This window comes from Malaclemys terrapin, chromosome 3 (assembly GCF_027887155.1).
Source record: "Malaclemys terrapin pileata isolate rMalTer1 chromosome 3, rMalTer1.hap1, whole genome shotgun sequence".
NCBI classification, from domain to species: Eukaryota; Metazoa; Chordata; order Testudines; family Emydidae; genus Malaclemys; species Malaclemys terrapin.
Window position 1 is genome coordinate 202,187,302 of NC_071507.1, and position 12,703 is coordinate 202,200,004.

Consider the following 12,703-nt stretch of genomic DNA (forward strand, 5'->3'; position numbering starts at 1 on the left):
CACAAGGCAGCAGTGGGCATGCTTGAAACCACAAACAAAGGCGCCGGTAGAACTTTCACACTGGAAATGTAGATTTCTGCAGGGTTTAGTGGGAGTTCTGTGGATCGAGTAGAACCTAAAACTGGGACTTAAGTGCCTAAGGCTGGGGTCTAGGCACCCATGTACCTTCACGGATGTGTAGGGGCAGGTAGGCCCTAGAAGGGCCTTGGAAGGGGCAGAAGAGGGCAGGGCTAGATCTCCTAGCAGCCCGCAGCTCTGGCACTCAGTATTAAGCTCTGCACCTAGCTGAATTTGTCCCACACTTTGGTTTAGCCGCTGTGGCTATTATTTCCACAGGCCTTTGCATGAATTAGATCTGCCTTTGTTAGATGTAATTAGACTGTAAGATCTTCATTGCCGGGACAAAGGTTTCCTAGATGTTTGTGCAGCGTCTGGCACAATGGGGCCTGAATACTGCTGCAATACAAACGATAAATAATAATATTCATCCCTATTTATTCCCAGTTGCCTACTGTTCCGGTTACATCCTGTGCTCAGATACCACAGCGATGGGCACAGTATAAGAATGTGAAAGAATAGAGAATGGGTCTCAACCCTCAATCCCCAGTGAGAAAAGTATCCCACGTGGGCTTTTATCCGTCCTTTGATCACTTAGTGCACAATCAGCCATTTAAAGGGAAAGGGAACCGTTTTGCTTAACTGAGGAGCATGAACTTCCACTGGCTTTTACAGCTCTGGTCTGGCACCAGCTACCGCAGACACAGGAGACGTTTCGGCTGTTGCTGGCCATTAGGGTTGAACATATGAAAACGAGGCACACGCACACACCAGCATGATGAACACAGGCTAGGACAGGACTGGATGGAGTTTTCATTTTGCAAAACCAGGGCTAGCTCATCCGCAGGGTCCATTTGGTCCAAACCACCAGAGCAAAAAGGGGGGTTGGATAAAGTGTGATTGAGGTACCACCCTCTTCAGCTGGAGAGTCGCCCTTTGTTAAGGTTCCATTTATAATAAGGCAGGTTCATATCACAGGTTAATAAATGAGGGGATGAATATGTTATAGACAGTTACAAGGTAACAGTAGGTGTTATAGATAGTTATAAGCCATTGGTTATAAGCAACCTCTCACTTGCTGGATTCTGTAACAATCTATGAACCATTTATTAATCACTGATAAACCATTTAAAAACTACCTACAAACAGAACCTTAATACAAATGAAAAAATATACACATTTCACAGTGAGAATGGTTTCTTACCCTGTTGATTTTCATAGCCCCAGGCAGAGCAGAATGATGGAAATTTTTGCTTAAGAGATGGTTGTGTGAGCTCTTTGCTAGGTAGCCAAGCTTTAAGAGTCCCTGTAAAACGTTATTTGCCAGTTCTTGTGGGTGGGAGACAGACTTCAGATGGGTCTTGATTTTGATGCCTCCTTACAATATGAACACACTCACCTTTTTTGGGTTTATTTTCAGGACAGCTAGCGGAGGGAGGGCAGAATTCCCTGGCACATCCCCCAGCCATTTCCCGCTAAATGCTTTTCGGAGGCTTGGCTCAGATATTTGTTTGTCTTAACTCTGAATAACCGGGTTGATAACGGAGAAGGGATGGCCCTTCCCCTTGCACCAAACACTATCGGATGCAGTTCTGAACAATGTCCCCATCGGCACTTGGACAAAGTTACTGGGATCATACTAACTAACAGTCACAATGCATCAGCTTCTGCAGTCATGACGTACTCAAAATGGGTAAGCCAGGCTGGGACATGCTGACAGTAGATTTTAGCTCAAGAGGGTACTGGGCCCAGTTCTCCTCTGCAAGTGTAATTCAGCAGTAACACTACTGAAGTCAGAGGATTTATGCCAGTATCAGAGAGCAGATTCAGGGGGAAACTGAGATAAGGCTACAGATTACTATCAGAAGGCCCAAAAGTTCAGATCACAGCAGGGCTATTAATTCCCAGACCAAGTGCTGGAGAAAGAGAAATTTGGTAAGTTACTATTTGGTCTGATAAACCTCTGGGCTCCTACAGAATTAGACCCGAGTTTCCAAAAGCCACATCCAAAAGCCCTGTAGGACATGGTGACCTAGACTGATTTGTCCTGCCTGCATAATGTACTGAAATCACCCTGCTCGTTCTGCTTTCCCCTTGGGACTTCCCAGACATGCTCTTCATTTCTGAAACCTTGCTGCACCCAGCCAGGGAATGCCTCCTCAAGGGCATTCAGTTAATAGCCAAGACTTCATCACAGCTGAGTGCACAGCTATTGTACCACGCTGTTGTACAGCGCTGGCTTTCAAACCCTGGAGTAACAGTTGGGTAAGAGGGAGGGATCTGGCAGTTTCTGTACAACAGTGTCTCCAAAAGTGCAGACATCCCTTCCCAGTGTGTAGGTCTCAGGAGGATACTAGTGGAGATCTATCACTCCCTGAGTCTCCCTGTAACTCTCAGAGCCTGTCATGTCACGCTCCATGCTCAAACATGATTGGTATCAGTTTCTTCAACAGCTGCTCTGGGTAAGACATGCTATTCCAGCACCTTTGATAGAGCTGTCGACAGTGCGACATCAGTGTCAGCGGGACATTCCTAACTGAGATCTCTAAGGAAGTCCTTGGTGTATCCGGGTAACACCGTTAACAGGGTAGGGGTAGGAGCTGGGGATGCTTTAGTGTCAGGCGTGGCTTCATGGCATCCCTCCACGAAAGGTCAGGAAATGTCTGCCTCTCCCGGCAGGGCCAGTCAGGGTTGGCGTTCTCGCTGCACTTGATGCAGCCTTCCCCGGAAGTTGGGGCTCCTCATTCTTCTGGCTGGGCTATGACGGTTGGCACCTCACTGTCCTGTGGGACGATAGAGAGGAAAGCAGAAGCCTGTTAGCATGAGCAATAATTAGAGATGGATCCAAAGTGGCTCCAGGTCCAAACTTCCCCAGAGTTTGGCAGCGGCCAGATCTGGGAATCTGGTCCAGACTTTTCTAGGATAATAATACTGTTAATAGTTTGCCTCCCTATATAGTGCCCACTAAACCCAGCTCATCTGTTTCGTTCCAAGAGAAGGTTTTGTGTTTTCCCTCTTTTGGAAGAAGCTTAGGCCTGATCATGACGGATGGCTTTGTGGACCGGCCAAGCCAAGGGGAGACTGGGATACTATTCCCTGCTGTGTTGCTGATTTCCTGTACAAAGCTCAGCATGTTAATGTTGCCCTTCTCTGTCTCTGTTTTCCCATCTATCGAAGGGGGATGATGGCAAGGGATGACACCTGCTCAGGCCAGGCGAGAGCTTTGGGGGGGGGGTAGAGTCATAGGTTTTAAGGCCAGAAAGGACAATTGGGATTATCTAGTCTCCTGTATAACACAGGCTGGAGAACCTCACTGAGTCCTACATCAAGCCCATATCTTGTGATTGAGCTTTTGTCGGTGTGATGCCTACTGTACGTGCCAGCAAGTTGGATGGGTCCCAGTCAGAACTGCTTGTGAATCAAAGGCCTGTCTCAGCTTGATCAAGAGAAAAAAAGAACCCGAATTTTCTCCCACACCTCAGGGGAAAGATGTGAACCCCCCTGGGGATTTCCGAGCACCAACTCAGGGCTGATGTCCATGCAGCCTCGCCTGTTCACACCAGCACCCAATCTGCCCCAGTGACTTCAGATAGGATTTCTGCCATGTTTTATTTGAAGTGGGTTCTCTGGATTCCCCGCTTCTCCCGCCACATGTCATTTCCTAGCTTCCGAGCTGGGATGATCTGCAGGATTCTACTGGAGAGGTCCCGAGCTCACCCACCAGCCGCTGCTGCGAAGTTAGAGCTAGCTCCCGACTCAGTAATAGTGAGGTCAGCTCCTCCCACATGCCGCTGTCCCTCCTACCCCTCTCGGTGTGCCATTGCCCCTCTCCCCAATTGTTCAGCCTTCCCTATCCCCTCCACCTCCAATGTCTCTCTCCAGCTCCTGCTCCCCCCCGCTTCTTATCTCCTCTCATCCTGGTCCCTTTCCTCCTCCGAAATAGCTCTAAACCTCCCAAGAAGATGGGATCAAGATGCAGAACGGAGGGGGGGGGGAATCATGAACCAGAAGCACAGGGAAGCATCAAGGGGCTGTCCGTAAATTACATAACACATTGGGAGGTAGCTGGGTCCTCAATGTTGCAGGAGTGCTTGTTTCCGTGTTACAAAGGGGTGGGTGAGTCTTGAAAAATCACCACAAAACATGTTATGCAATTGATGGACAGCCCCTAAACCACGTGGGCTTCACTCATCTAGCAGCATGTTTCCTCTATGGCCACTTTCCCAGATCAGCATTTCTGGTGCAAAGAATGTACAGGGCAGCGGCGAGATAACCCCAGGTCTGCGGGGCGTGGGTGGAGATTGGCTTCGGCCGTGCCTCAGAGAGGGAAAGAGGAGAGCTACAGGCTGGGCTACATAGTTACAAGAAGAAAAAAAATACCCAAACCAAACGGGGGCCTTGATAATAGTGGTGCTGACTTGGAAAGAAAGGAGGCTTTAAAGCTCAATCACGGGGGGACGTTTAAGCTCAGTGCAGCAACAGCCTGAACCAAAGCCCATTGGGGTCAGTGAGGAGCTTTCTATTAACTGCACTGGGCTTTGGATCCGGCCCCAAGAGGAGAAGGAGTGTCTGACTGGAGGGAGAGGGGAGACTTCAAAGCCAATTAACAGGTCAGGATGCAATTCCGCAAGACGGAATTCAGCCAGGAGACTGGGGTTCACACCCCATCCATGCTGAAACTCCCATGCCATGGGATCTTTAACTACACAACGGCCAGGATCCCGCTCACATCCCATCCAGCAGACAGCACCTCCAGCCCCAGAGTGCCCCCAGCACCATGGTAGGGCATCCAATTAGCACAGACTTGGGGAGGAGTTGTACATACCGAGTGCCAAACAACACTCCCTTCAGCATCTGGCAGGGTTCTCCAACCAAGTACTGGCCAGGCCCAGCCCTGGGGAGCTTAGGAGAGCTGATAAGATCACAGCAGAGTAGTAGCTCAAATATTCCTTTGGCGGCTCCTAGCTGATAGAGAAGGAAAGGAGACAGCCAGAAGCCTCCCCTTGGAAAGGTCTGTAGAAGGGGGAGCAGGGAGAAGTCCCAGCCTAGATCAAACAGAACCTTTCAGGCGAGAGGGCAGGAGATGTTCAGGGAACTCAGGGCCAGTTGAACATCAGGCCAGGCAGAGGGCACCCCGCATTACCTGCGTCTCAGACCCCAGGGTCTCATAGATCTCATCCAAGTGCTTTTCTGGTAGGGGCGGAGGCTCCTCCTCTTCCGGCTCTGTGGACGCGTCTGGGCTTGCATGTGGTGTGTGCCCGGGGGACCTGGATTTCTTACACACTCGCGCATACATCGCCCTTAGCTTCTTCTCCCTTTCAGTCAAGGACTCGTTCACGGCATCTTCCTCCAAGGCAAGTTCCTGCCACTCCTGAGGTGACTCCCCACTGGAACCATCACCCACAAGCTGCTCCTGTTTGCTCGTGCGTCGTGGCAGTGTTTCCCCTGGCTCACTCTCCTCACCCCCTGCAGTAACATGGCCTGAGTTCATATTAGGGCCCTCTGCGGTGCCAGCACTTAGTTCGTACAAACTCCCTCGGCAGCAAGTGATTCCTTTATCCCTGATGCTTTCGTAGATTGGACCATATGCGTCCTGACTGGAACTAGGCTGTTCTGCAGTCATTACTTGCACATTCCTTGGAGCTGCTGGGAGCTCCCGGAGCTGCAAACACTCTGGGGCAGTTGAGTTTTTCTGAGAAGCGGTTGGGGAGCTGCTTCCCAAGACACCCAGGGCCGATGCTCTGGATTCTCTCTCCCCTCGATGGTTTGCTGGAGAGGCGTCCAAATCCTTTGTGCGGCTGGAGCCTCCTGGCTGAGGATGGGAGTTTCCAGTGAAGCCATTTATCTGCCTTTGGGCTGGTGCTCCCGGGTCGCTGGGCAAAGAGCTGCCTGCAGAAAGAAAAGCAGAATGAAAGACTGAGCCAAATGCATGCTCCTTGTTTTAATTCAACTAAAGTAGGACAAACGAGGCAACCGCAACACGTGGAAAACCAGCTGGGTGAGCAAACTCTGCTGGGTAGGTGGAGAGTGCATTGCAGCACGTTATCAAGCAACGTACCTGGGATGGGGGGTTCTGCACCCTGATGCCCCCAAGCATCATTGCAAACTCTCACGCCCCTCAAGGATCAGTTTCTTTCTCCCTAATCCCTTAGCAACCCTGTGACTCCCTCGGTATGTCCTAGGGCTAATCTCCTGGGTGCCAACTCATCCTCAGCATATTTAAGACAATGTGTGTCTAGGATGGGACTCACTCCGGCTGCCAGGGTGCGACGTGGGAAGAGGGATCACACTCCCTCTCTCAAGATGGCTGTAACGGATGACAAGATGTTTATTCACAGCTCTGCACAGAAAATCAGCTCTGCCTGATTTGGATTTTAAAATCCCTGGCCACAGTGCTCCAGCAGCACAAGATTTTTGCACTGAACTTCCTTAATTTAAAAAGGACGGAGTGAACATACACAAATAAATGCCCTGTGGCAGTGGTTCTCCACCTTTTCCATGCCAGGACCCTTCCACAACCTCAACCCATCTAACTGGAATCCCTGTCTGTGACACCAAGTGCCACTGGTGGTCCACTACTCTGAGTCAGCAACTCTTCAGGCCTGACATACTCACTACACCTAACACTGTTGTCAGGCTATATATGCAAAAGGTGGCATGTAATATATCCCTGGAAGACTCATAACTCACTGCTCATTAATATTATTGTGTGGTGTACAAACGGGTAACGTATGCAAAACTACAAACATATGCTGAAAATATGTTTTTAGAAGTGCCCCACAAGGTACCTCATCCTACACAAAGGAATGGGGTTCCACCTTCTTGAATGCGTCTCCACTGTAAGTTAGGCAAGGTGTGACCAAAGACAAAGAAAAGCATGTTTATATGCAAGGTAAACAAAGCCTTCAAGACAGCAAGTGGGGAAAGATGAAAACTTAGCAATCTCAACGGGGGATGGCAAGCACACGCCAGGGAGACCTCCTGCCTCTTGAAGCAGGGTCAATCAACTTTGGGAAGGCAGCTCAGCATCTCCATTCCAGCAGGGGAGAGAAGCTTGGTCTAGGCTCACTTTTCAATGAATACGTGTCAAAGAATTATTGGGCTATGAAGACAGGTGGTCTGAATCTCAAATGATAAGCAACTGAATCAACTGATTGTACACACTATTATTGTACTATAAAAGTGTATAGAATAGGTCTTTTATGAAAGCCTTTGACATTCTGGTGATTAACGTCATTGTGAAATGTCTGTTTTACCACTACACGAGGAATTATGGATACTCACTGATATCATGCTTTAACCAGAGTTTTTCTCCCTGGGAAGGCAGCAATCTAACTGTCTGCAAAGTAAATTAAGCACTGTGGAATCAAAACAATGAAGGCTGTATTTACATACGAATCAGCAGAGAGATGGGAAGTCCACAGGAAAGGAAGGACGTCAGGAAGCTTTTCTGCCTCTTGTAACAGGGTCAATGAACTTTGGGAGATATAAGCAGCGACAGAAAGGCACTTTGGTACCCATCACTTGGGGGATTAAAGGGGCCAGAGTTCTTGGAATCACAGAACATTGGATCCTTCAGCCAAGGGGGCTGAAGTCTCTGGGAACTGAACACAGGTGAGAAACCTGCTTAGGCAAAGATTGTGACTTGCTGAAATTAAGTTTTAGCCTTAGAAGTATAGTTTTTACTTGTGTTGGTTTGTAACCATTTCTGTCTTTACTCCTTATACCTGCGATCAGTTAAACCCATGACTTTTACTATAAACCAGTCCAGGCCTGTGATTAAATAAGAGTCTTTGTCAAACCCCAGTTAAATTGATGAGCTGTAGCATATTGTCTCTTTAAAGGAGTAACAAACTGAATAGCTTCTGGGAGTGTTCCAGAAGAGGGCTGGACACCATAGGGAGATGTCTCTGGGGAACTCAGGAATTGGGGTTCATTGTTTGTTACTTACAAGGCAAGGCTGGCAGAGTCCTGAAGAGTTTGCTGGCAAGGCAGCAGACAAACCGGTGTATCAGGGAGTTGTCACACAGCAAAACTCTGACTTGCTGAGCCGGGGTAAGTCTCAATTCTGGGACACCCAGTAGAGTGTCACAGGGCAGATGATGGTGTTGGGAAAACTCGGGATTGGGAGGGTGTTGGGGTCACTCTTCAAACAGGAACTGGGTGGTGGAAGCCAGAGTTAGACCTGCATGCTGGTAGGCTGGCTGGTAGGGTGAGGGCTGTGAACAGCAGCAGCATAGCATTCAAGGCACCCAGAGTTGCAGGGTGAGAAGTGACACAACCCCTTATTGGTCTGAGTTGAACCCCAAAGCATCTCACCCTCCCAGTTAGCAGTGCTGGAAGGGCAGGGGGGCCATGCCCAGACACCCATTTGTGAGCCCCGACTGGGAACCTATGGTCCGCAGAGGGCCAGCATAGGACCATCCATGCTGAAGGATCTAGTGGGATTATGTGGTGCACAGGAGCTGGCCCTGTGCACAAGGGTGTATTGCACCCCATTTGCATTTATTTCAACTGAAGGTTTGAATCTGCAGAGATCCCAGTCCAGCAAAAACTGAGAGGTACAGTAAATCTCCTCTTTAAAGTAGCCCCATAAATCAATGAACATTAAACAGCCACCCTTCAAGAAGGCTAAAGATCTAGTCAAATGAGGTCAGCACTTTATAGAATCCCATTACCAGTACCTAGCTGCCCTTCCAAGAAGCAATGGAATATAGCGAATATGTGCCATTCCCAACCTGCTCTGAAATACAGCCCACACTCTGTGTAAAGCCAAAACTCACACCTTTCCTGGGCTTGGTTAACAATAATACAACAAAGTTCTGATCAGTCCTCCCCAGGCTTGGCTGTTCCTAGGATTCCTCCCTGAGGAGTGCTCAACCCACACCCTAGATCCTCTTTTTCTGGAGAGTGATTACCAGCAGTCAAAAAAGCGAACAGAATGCTGGAAATCATTAGGAAAGGGATAGATAATAAGACAGAAAATATCATATAAATCCATGGTACGCCCACATCTTGAATACTGCGTGCAGATGTGGTCACCCCATCTCAAAAAAGATATATTGGAATTGGAGAAGATTCAGAAATGGGCAAGAAAAATGATTAGGGGTATGGAATGGCTTCCATATGAGGAGAGATTAATAAGACTGGGACTTTTCAGCTTGGAAAAGAGATGACTAAGGGGGGATATGATTGAGACTACAAAATCGTGACTGGTATGGAGAAAGTAAATAAGGAAGAGTTATTTATTCCTTCTCATAACACAAGAACTAGGGGTCACCAAATGAAATTAATAGGCAGCAGGTTTAAAACAAACAAAAGGAAGTATTTCTTCACAAAACGCACAGTCAACCTGTGGAACTTTTTGCCAGAGGATGTTGTGAAGGCCAAGACTATAACAGGGTTCAAAAAAGAACTAGATAAATTCATGGAGGATAGGTCCATCAATGGCTATTAGCCAGGATGGACAGGGATGGTGTCCCTAGCCTCTGTTTGCCAGAAGCTGGGAATGGGTGACAGAGGATGGATCACTTGATGATTCCCTGTTCTGTTCATTCCCTCTGGGGCACCTGGCATTGGCCACTGTCGGAAGACAGGATACTGGGCTAGATGGACCTTTGATCTGACCCAGTATGGCCATTCTTACGTTCTTATATCCAGGTGACAAGCCACCTGCCTCAGTGAGTCAGCAGAACCCACTTCACCCTTTCCTGGCAGGATCAAACACCTGATAGCAGGAAAGGGATTTTTCAGGCAAATTGCCAGCCTGTTATAGACTCTGCAATTCACCAGAAAAGTTCCCTGTACACCAACTGAAAGTGGGAATGTTAGAATCAGTTAGAGATTTCAGTGAAACCTGTTTAACAAAATCCACCTAGAATCTCTGTTTTAACAAAATAAAAGCCGGGACAAACTCTCAAACAAATTTGGGTCCAATAAATACAGCACAAAGTGGAAGGCTGGTCTAGTGGTTACCTCATGGAGCCCTGGAAGAGCTGGGTTCCATTCCCCGCTCTCCCACAGTCTTCCTATGTGACCCTGAAGTACGTCACTTAATCCATCTGTTCCTCAGTTCCAGAGCTGTAAAATGGGCACGATGAAAACACTTTCTTTCTCCTTCCGTTTAGGCTGCAAGATCTTTAGGCAGGGATGGTGCCCTTAGCCTCTGTATGCCAGAAGCTGTGAATGGCAACAGGGGATGGATGACTCAATAATTACCTGTTATGTTCATTCACTCTCAAGCACCTGACATTGGCCACTGTCGGAAGATAGGATATTGGGCTAGATGGACCTTTGGTCTGACCTAGTATGGACGTTCTTCTGAAGCATCTGTGTCTTATTATGCCTTTGTACAGTGCCTGGTACAATGGGGCTTTGATCTCAGATGGGGTCTTCAATGATTACCATCATAAAAGCATTAATAGTGATACAAACCCATATTCTGTTTTTTTCCTTCTTTAAATGTAATTTTAGAATGTTACGTTTTTGAAAATGGGGTACATTTGTGTATCTCACTTACAAAAAACTAATAGTAACAGCTGGAATTAATCTGTTATTTGAGCATCAGTACATTTTTATTGGTCTTTTGGCTAAGAAAGTGGAGTAATAATTCTAAATGTCTATGTAGGCACAGCCTTCAGGTTTTATAGAAACAGGCAACTATAAATCCTATGACCATTAGAAATGTTTCCATATTTTTTTAAGCAAATTTTTGAGGGGTTCAGATTTAAAATATGCCTCTGCAGCAATTGCAACCTAGACATTGCAGTGCTATGCCAATGCAGGAGTGCTAAAAAGTGAAAACGTCTCGAAAACAAAAGTGATAAGGACCAGTCCAGAACTAAGGGGACATTAAATAAAACTGAAAGGCAGCAAATTCAAAACTAATAAAGGGAAATACTTGTTCACAAAACACATAATTAGACTGTGGAACTCATTGCCACAAAGTATTATTGAGGCCAAGGGTTTAGGAGGGTTCAAAAAGAAGGAATGGGACATTTATATGAATAACAATAGAAGTTCTGGCGTTCACAATTCAAGCAGTATTTTGATGGTGGAGGGTTCAAAGCAGAACCACGAGAATGATCAAAGGATTGGAAAACACACCTTATAGTGAGAGGCTCTAGCACTCAGTCTGTTTAGTTTAACAAAGAAAAGGTTAAGGGGTGACTTGATCACAGTCTATAAGTATTTACATGGGGAACAAAAATTTAGTGAATTTAGCCCATCCATCTAGCAGGAATAGGTCTAACAAAATTCAATGGCTGGAAGTTGAACTAGACAAATTCACATTGGAAATAAGGCACAATTTTTTAACGGGGAGGGTAATTAACCATTGGAACAACCTGTCGAGGGTCACGGTGGATTCTCCATCACTGGCAACTTTAAAATCAAGCTTGGATGTTTTTCTAAAAGATCCGCTCTAGTTCAAACAGGGATTAATTTAGGGCAGTCCTATGGCCTGTGTTATACAGGAGGTCAGACCTGATCACAATGGTCCCTGCTGGCCTTGGAATCTATGAATATCCAGAGTTATAATAATTAATGATAAAACGGTTAACAGGAGCTTGGGAAGGGATCTAAAACCTCTGGCTCCAGGGTACAAGGAACATCCCTGGGGACAGGTTATCGTATCACTGCCTACATTGAGGTGTCTTGTATCTGTCCCTGAGGCAGCTAGTACTGGCCACAGTCAGAGAGAGGGTATTGGACACATGGGCAAGTGGTCTGAGCTGCTCTGGCAATTCCTATGTTCCTATTTTTGTTGTCTAAAGTTAACAGGACAAGAGAAGAAACAAACAGCAAAAATGGTAAAAATTGCACTGGATCATCCAGTGTTAATCATCTGGGGTGTTACCACCATCCCAGGCAAGGACATTCGTAACCAGACAATGCCCCTTCATTGCTGCTCTGTGCTGTGCTATTGTAACCTACACTTATAGGGCTCTGGACTTGAACAGTCCCTGTGCTTGATGGCCATTGCCAGCGCCCTCTGGTGAGCCAGGGCACTGGAAGACAGAGGAGGAGACACAAAGATGTTGCACCAGCCGTGTGGGCAGGAGGGGAAGAGAATGGCTTCCCGGGCCCCTGTAGATACAACAGGGCTGCCGAGCTAATGCTGGTTCTCCCCTGGCTCCGATGGGGACGAAGGAGAAGCCTGGCTAGCATCTACCGCGGTGACACAAGGCAATGAGCAAACATCCCTCGATCCCCTTATTAAAATGAAGGCTCTCGGCAAAACAAACAAACAGGCTGCATGGTATGTGCAAAACCTTCTCCCTGACTCCAGAGGATTTGGTCCAGCAAGTCTATTTCTGGGACCTGTTTCTTTCGCTGCCAGGTCTTCATCTCGGAGCACTGCACACTCGGTAGCACAGACAGGGATCAGGCCGAGGCAGGTTCGAACATTTGCTTAGCAGGTCTATTCTTCCTAACCATGGAGGACCACAGTATTCAAGTCCACAGGCCGCAGAATGTTGATTCTTGTAGCGAGTTTATTTCTTTAGTCAAATATTTATTTAAGAAGGGGCTCTCTACTCCCCATACGGGATTTGTCAACATCGGTGCTCAGCAAAGCCGTACATTAAGCAGGTTTGTTCACCTAAAGACGAAAGAACCTTTGAAAGAGATTTACTTGAATTCTGAG

At 47.3% G+C, this 12,703-nt stretch overlaps 1 protein-coding gene across 2 annotated transcripts in view; it reads right to left on the bottom strand.

The window, feature by feature from the left end:
• Positions 1–1,079: 1,079 nt before the first annotated feature.
• LOC128833436 (uncharacterized) overlaps positions 1,080–12,703 on the bottom strand; it is a 64,312-nt gene continuing 52,688 nt past the window's right edge. For both annotated transcript variants that reach the window (XM_054021325.1, XM_054021324.1), the window contains 2 exons: positions 5,201–5,946; positions 1,080–2,840 (listed from right to left, as the gene is read on the bottom strand). In XM_054021325.1, the coding sequence (XP_053877300.1) occupies positions 2,799–2,840; positions 5,201–5,946 (788 nt within the window). In that variant the 3' untranslated portion in view covers positions 1,080–2,798. The remainder of the gene's footprint in view (positions 2,841–5,200; positions 5,947–12,703) is intronic.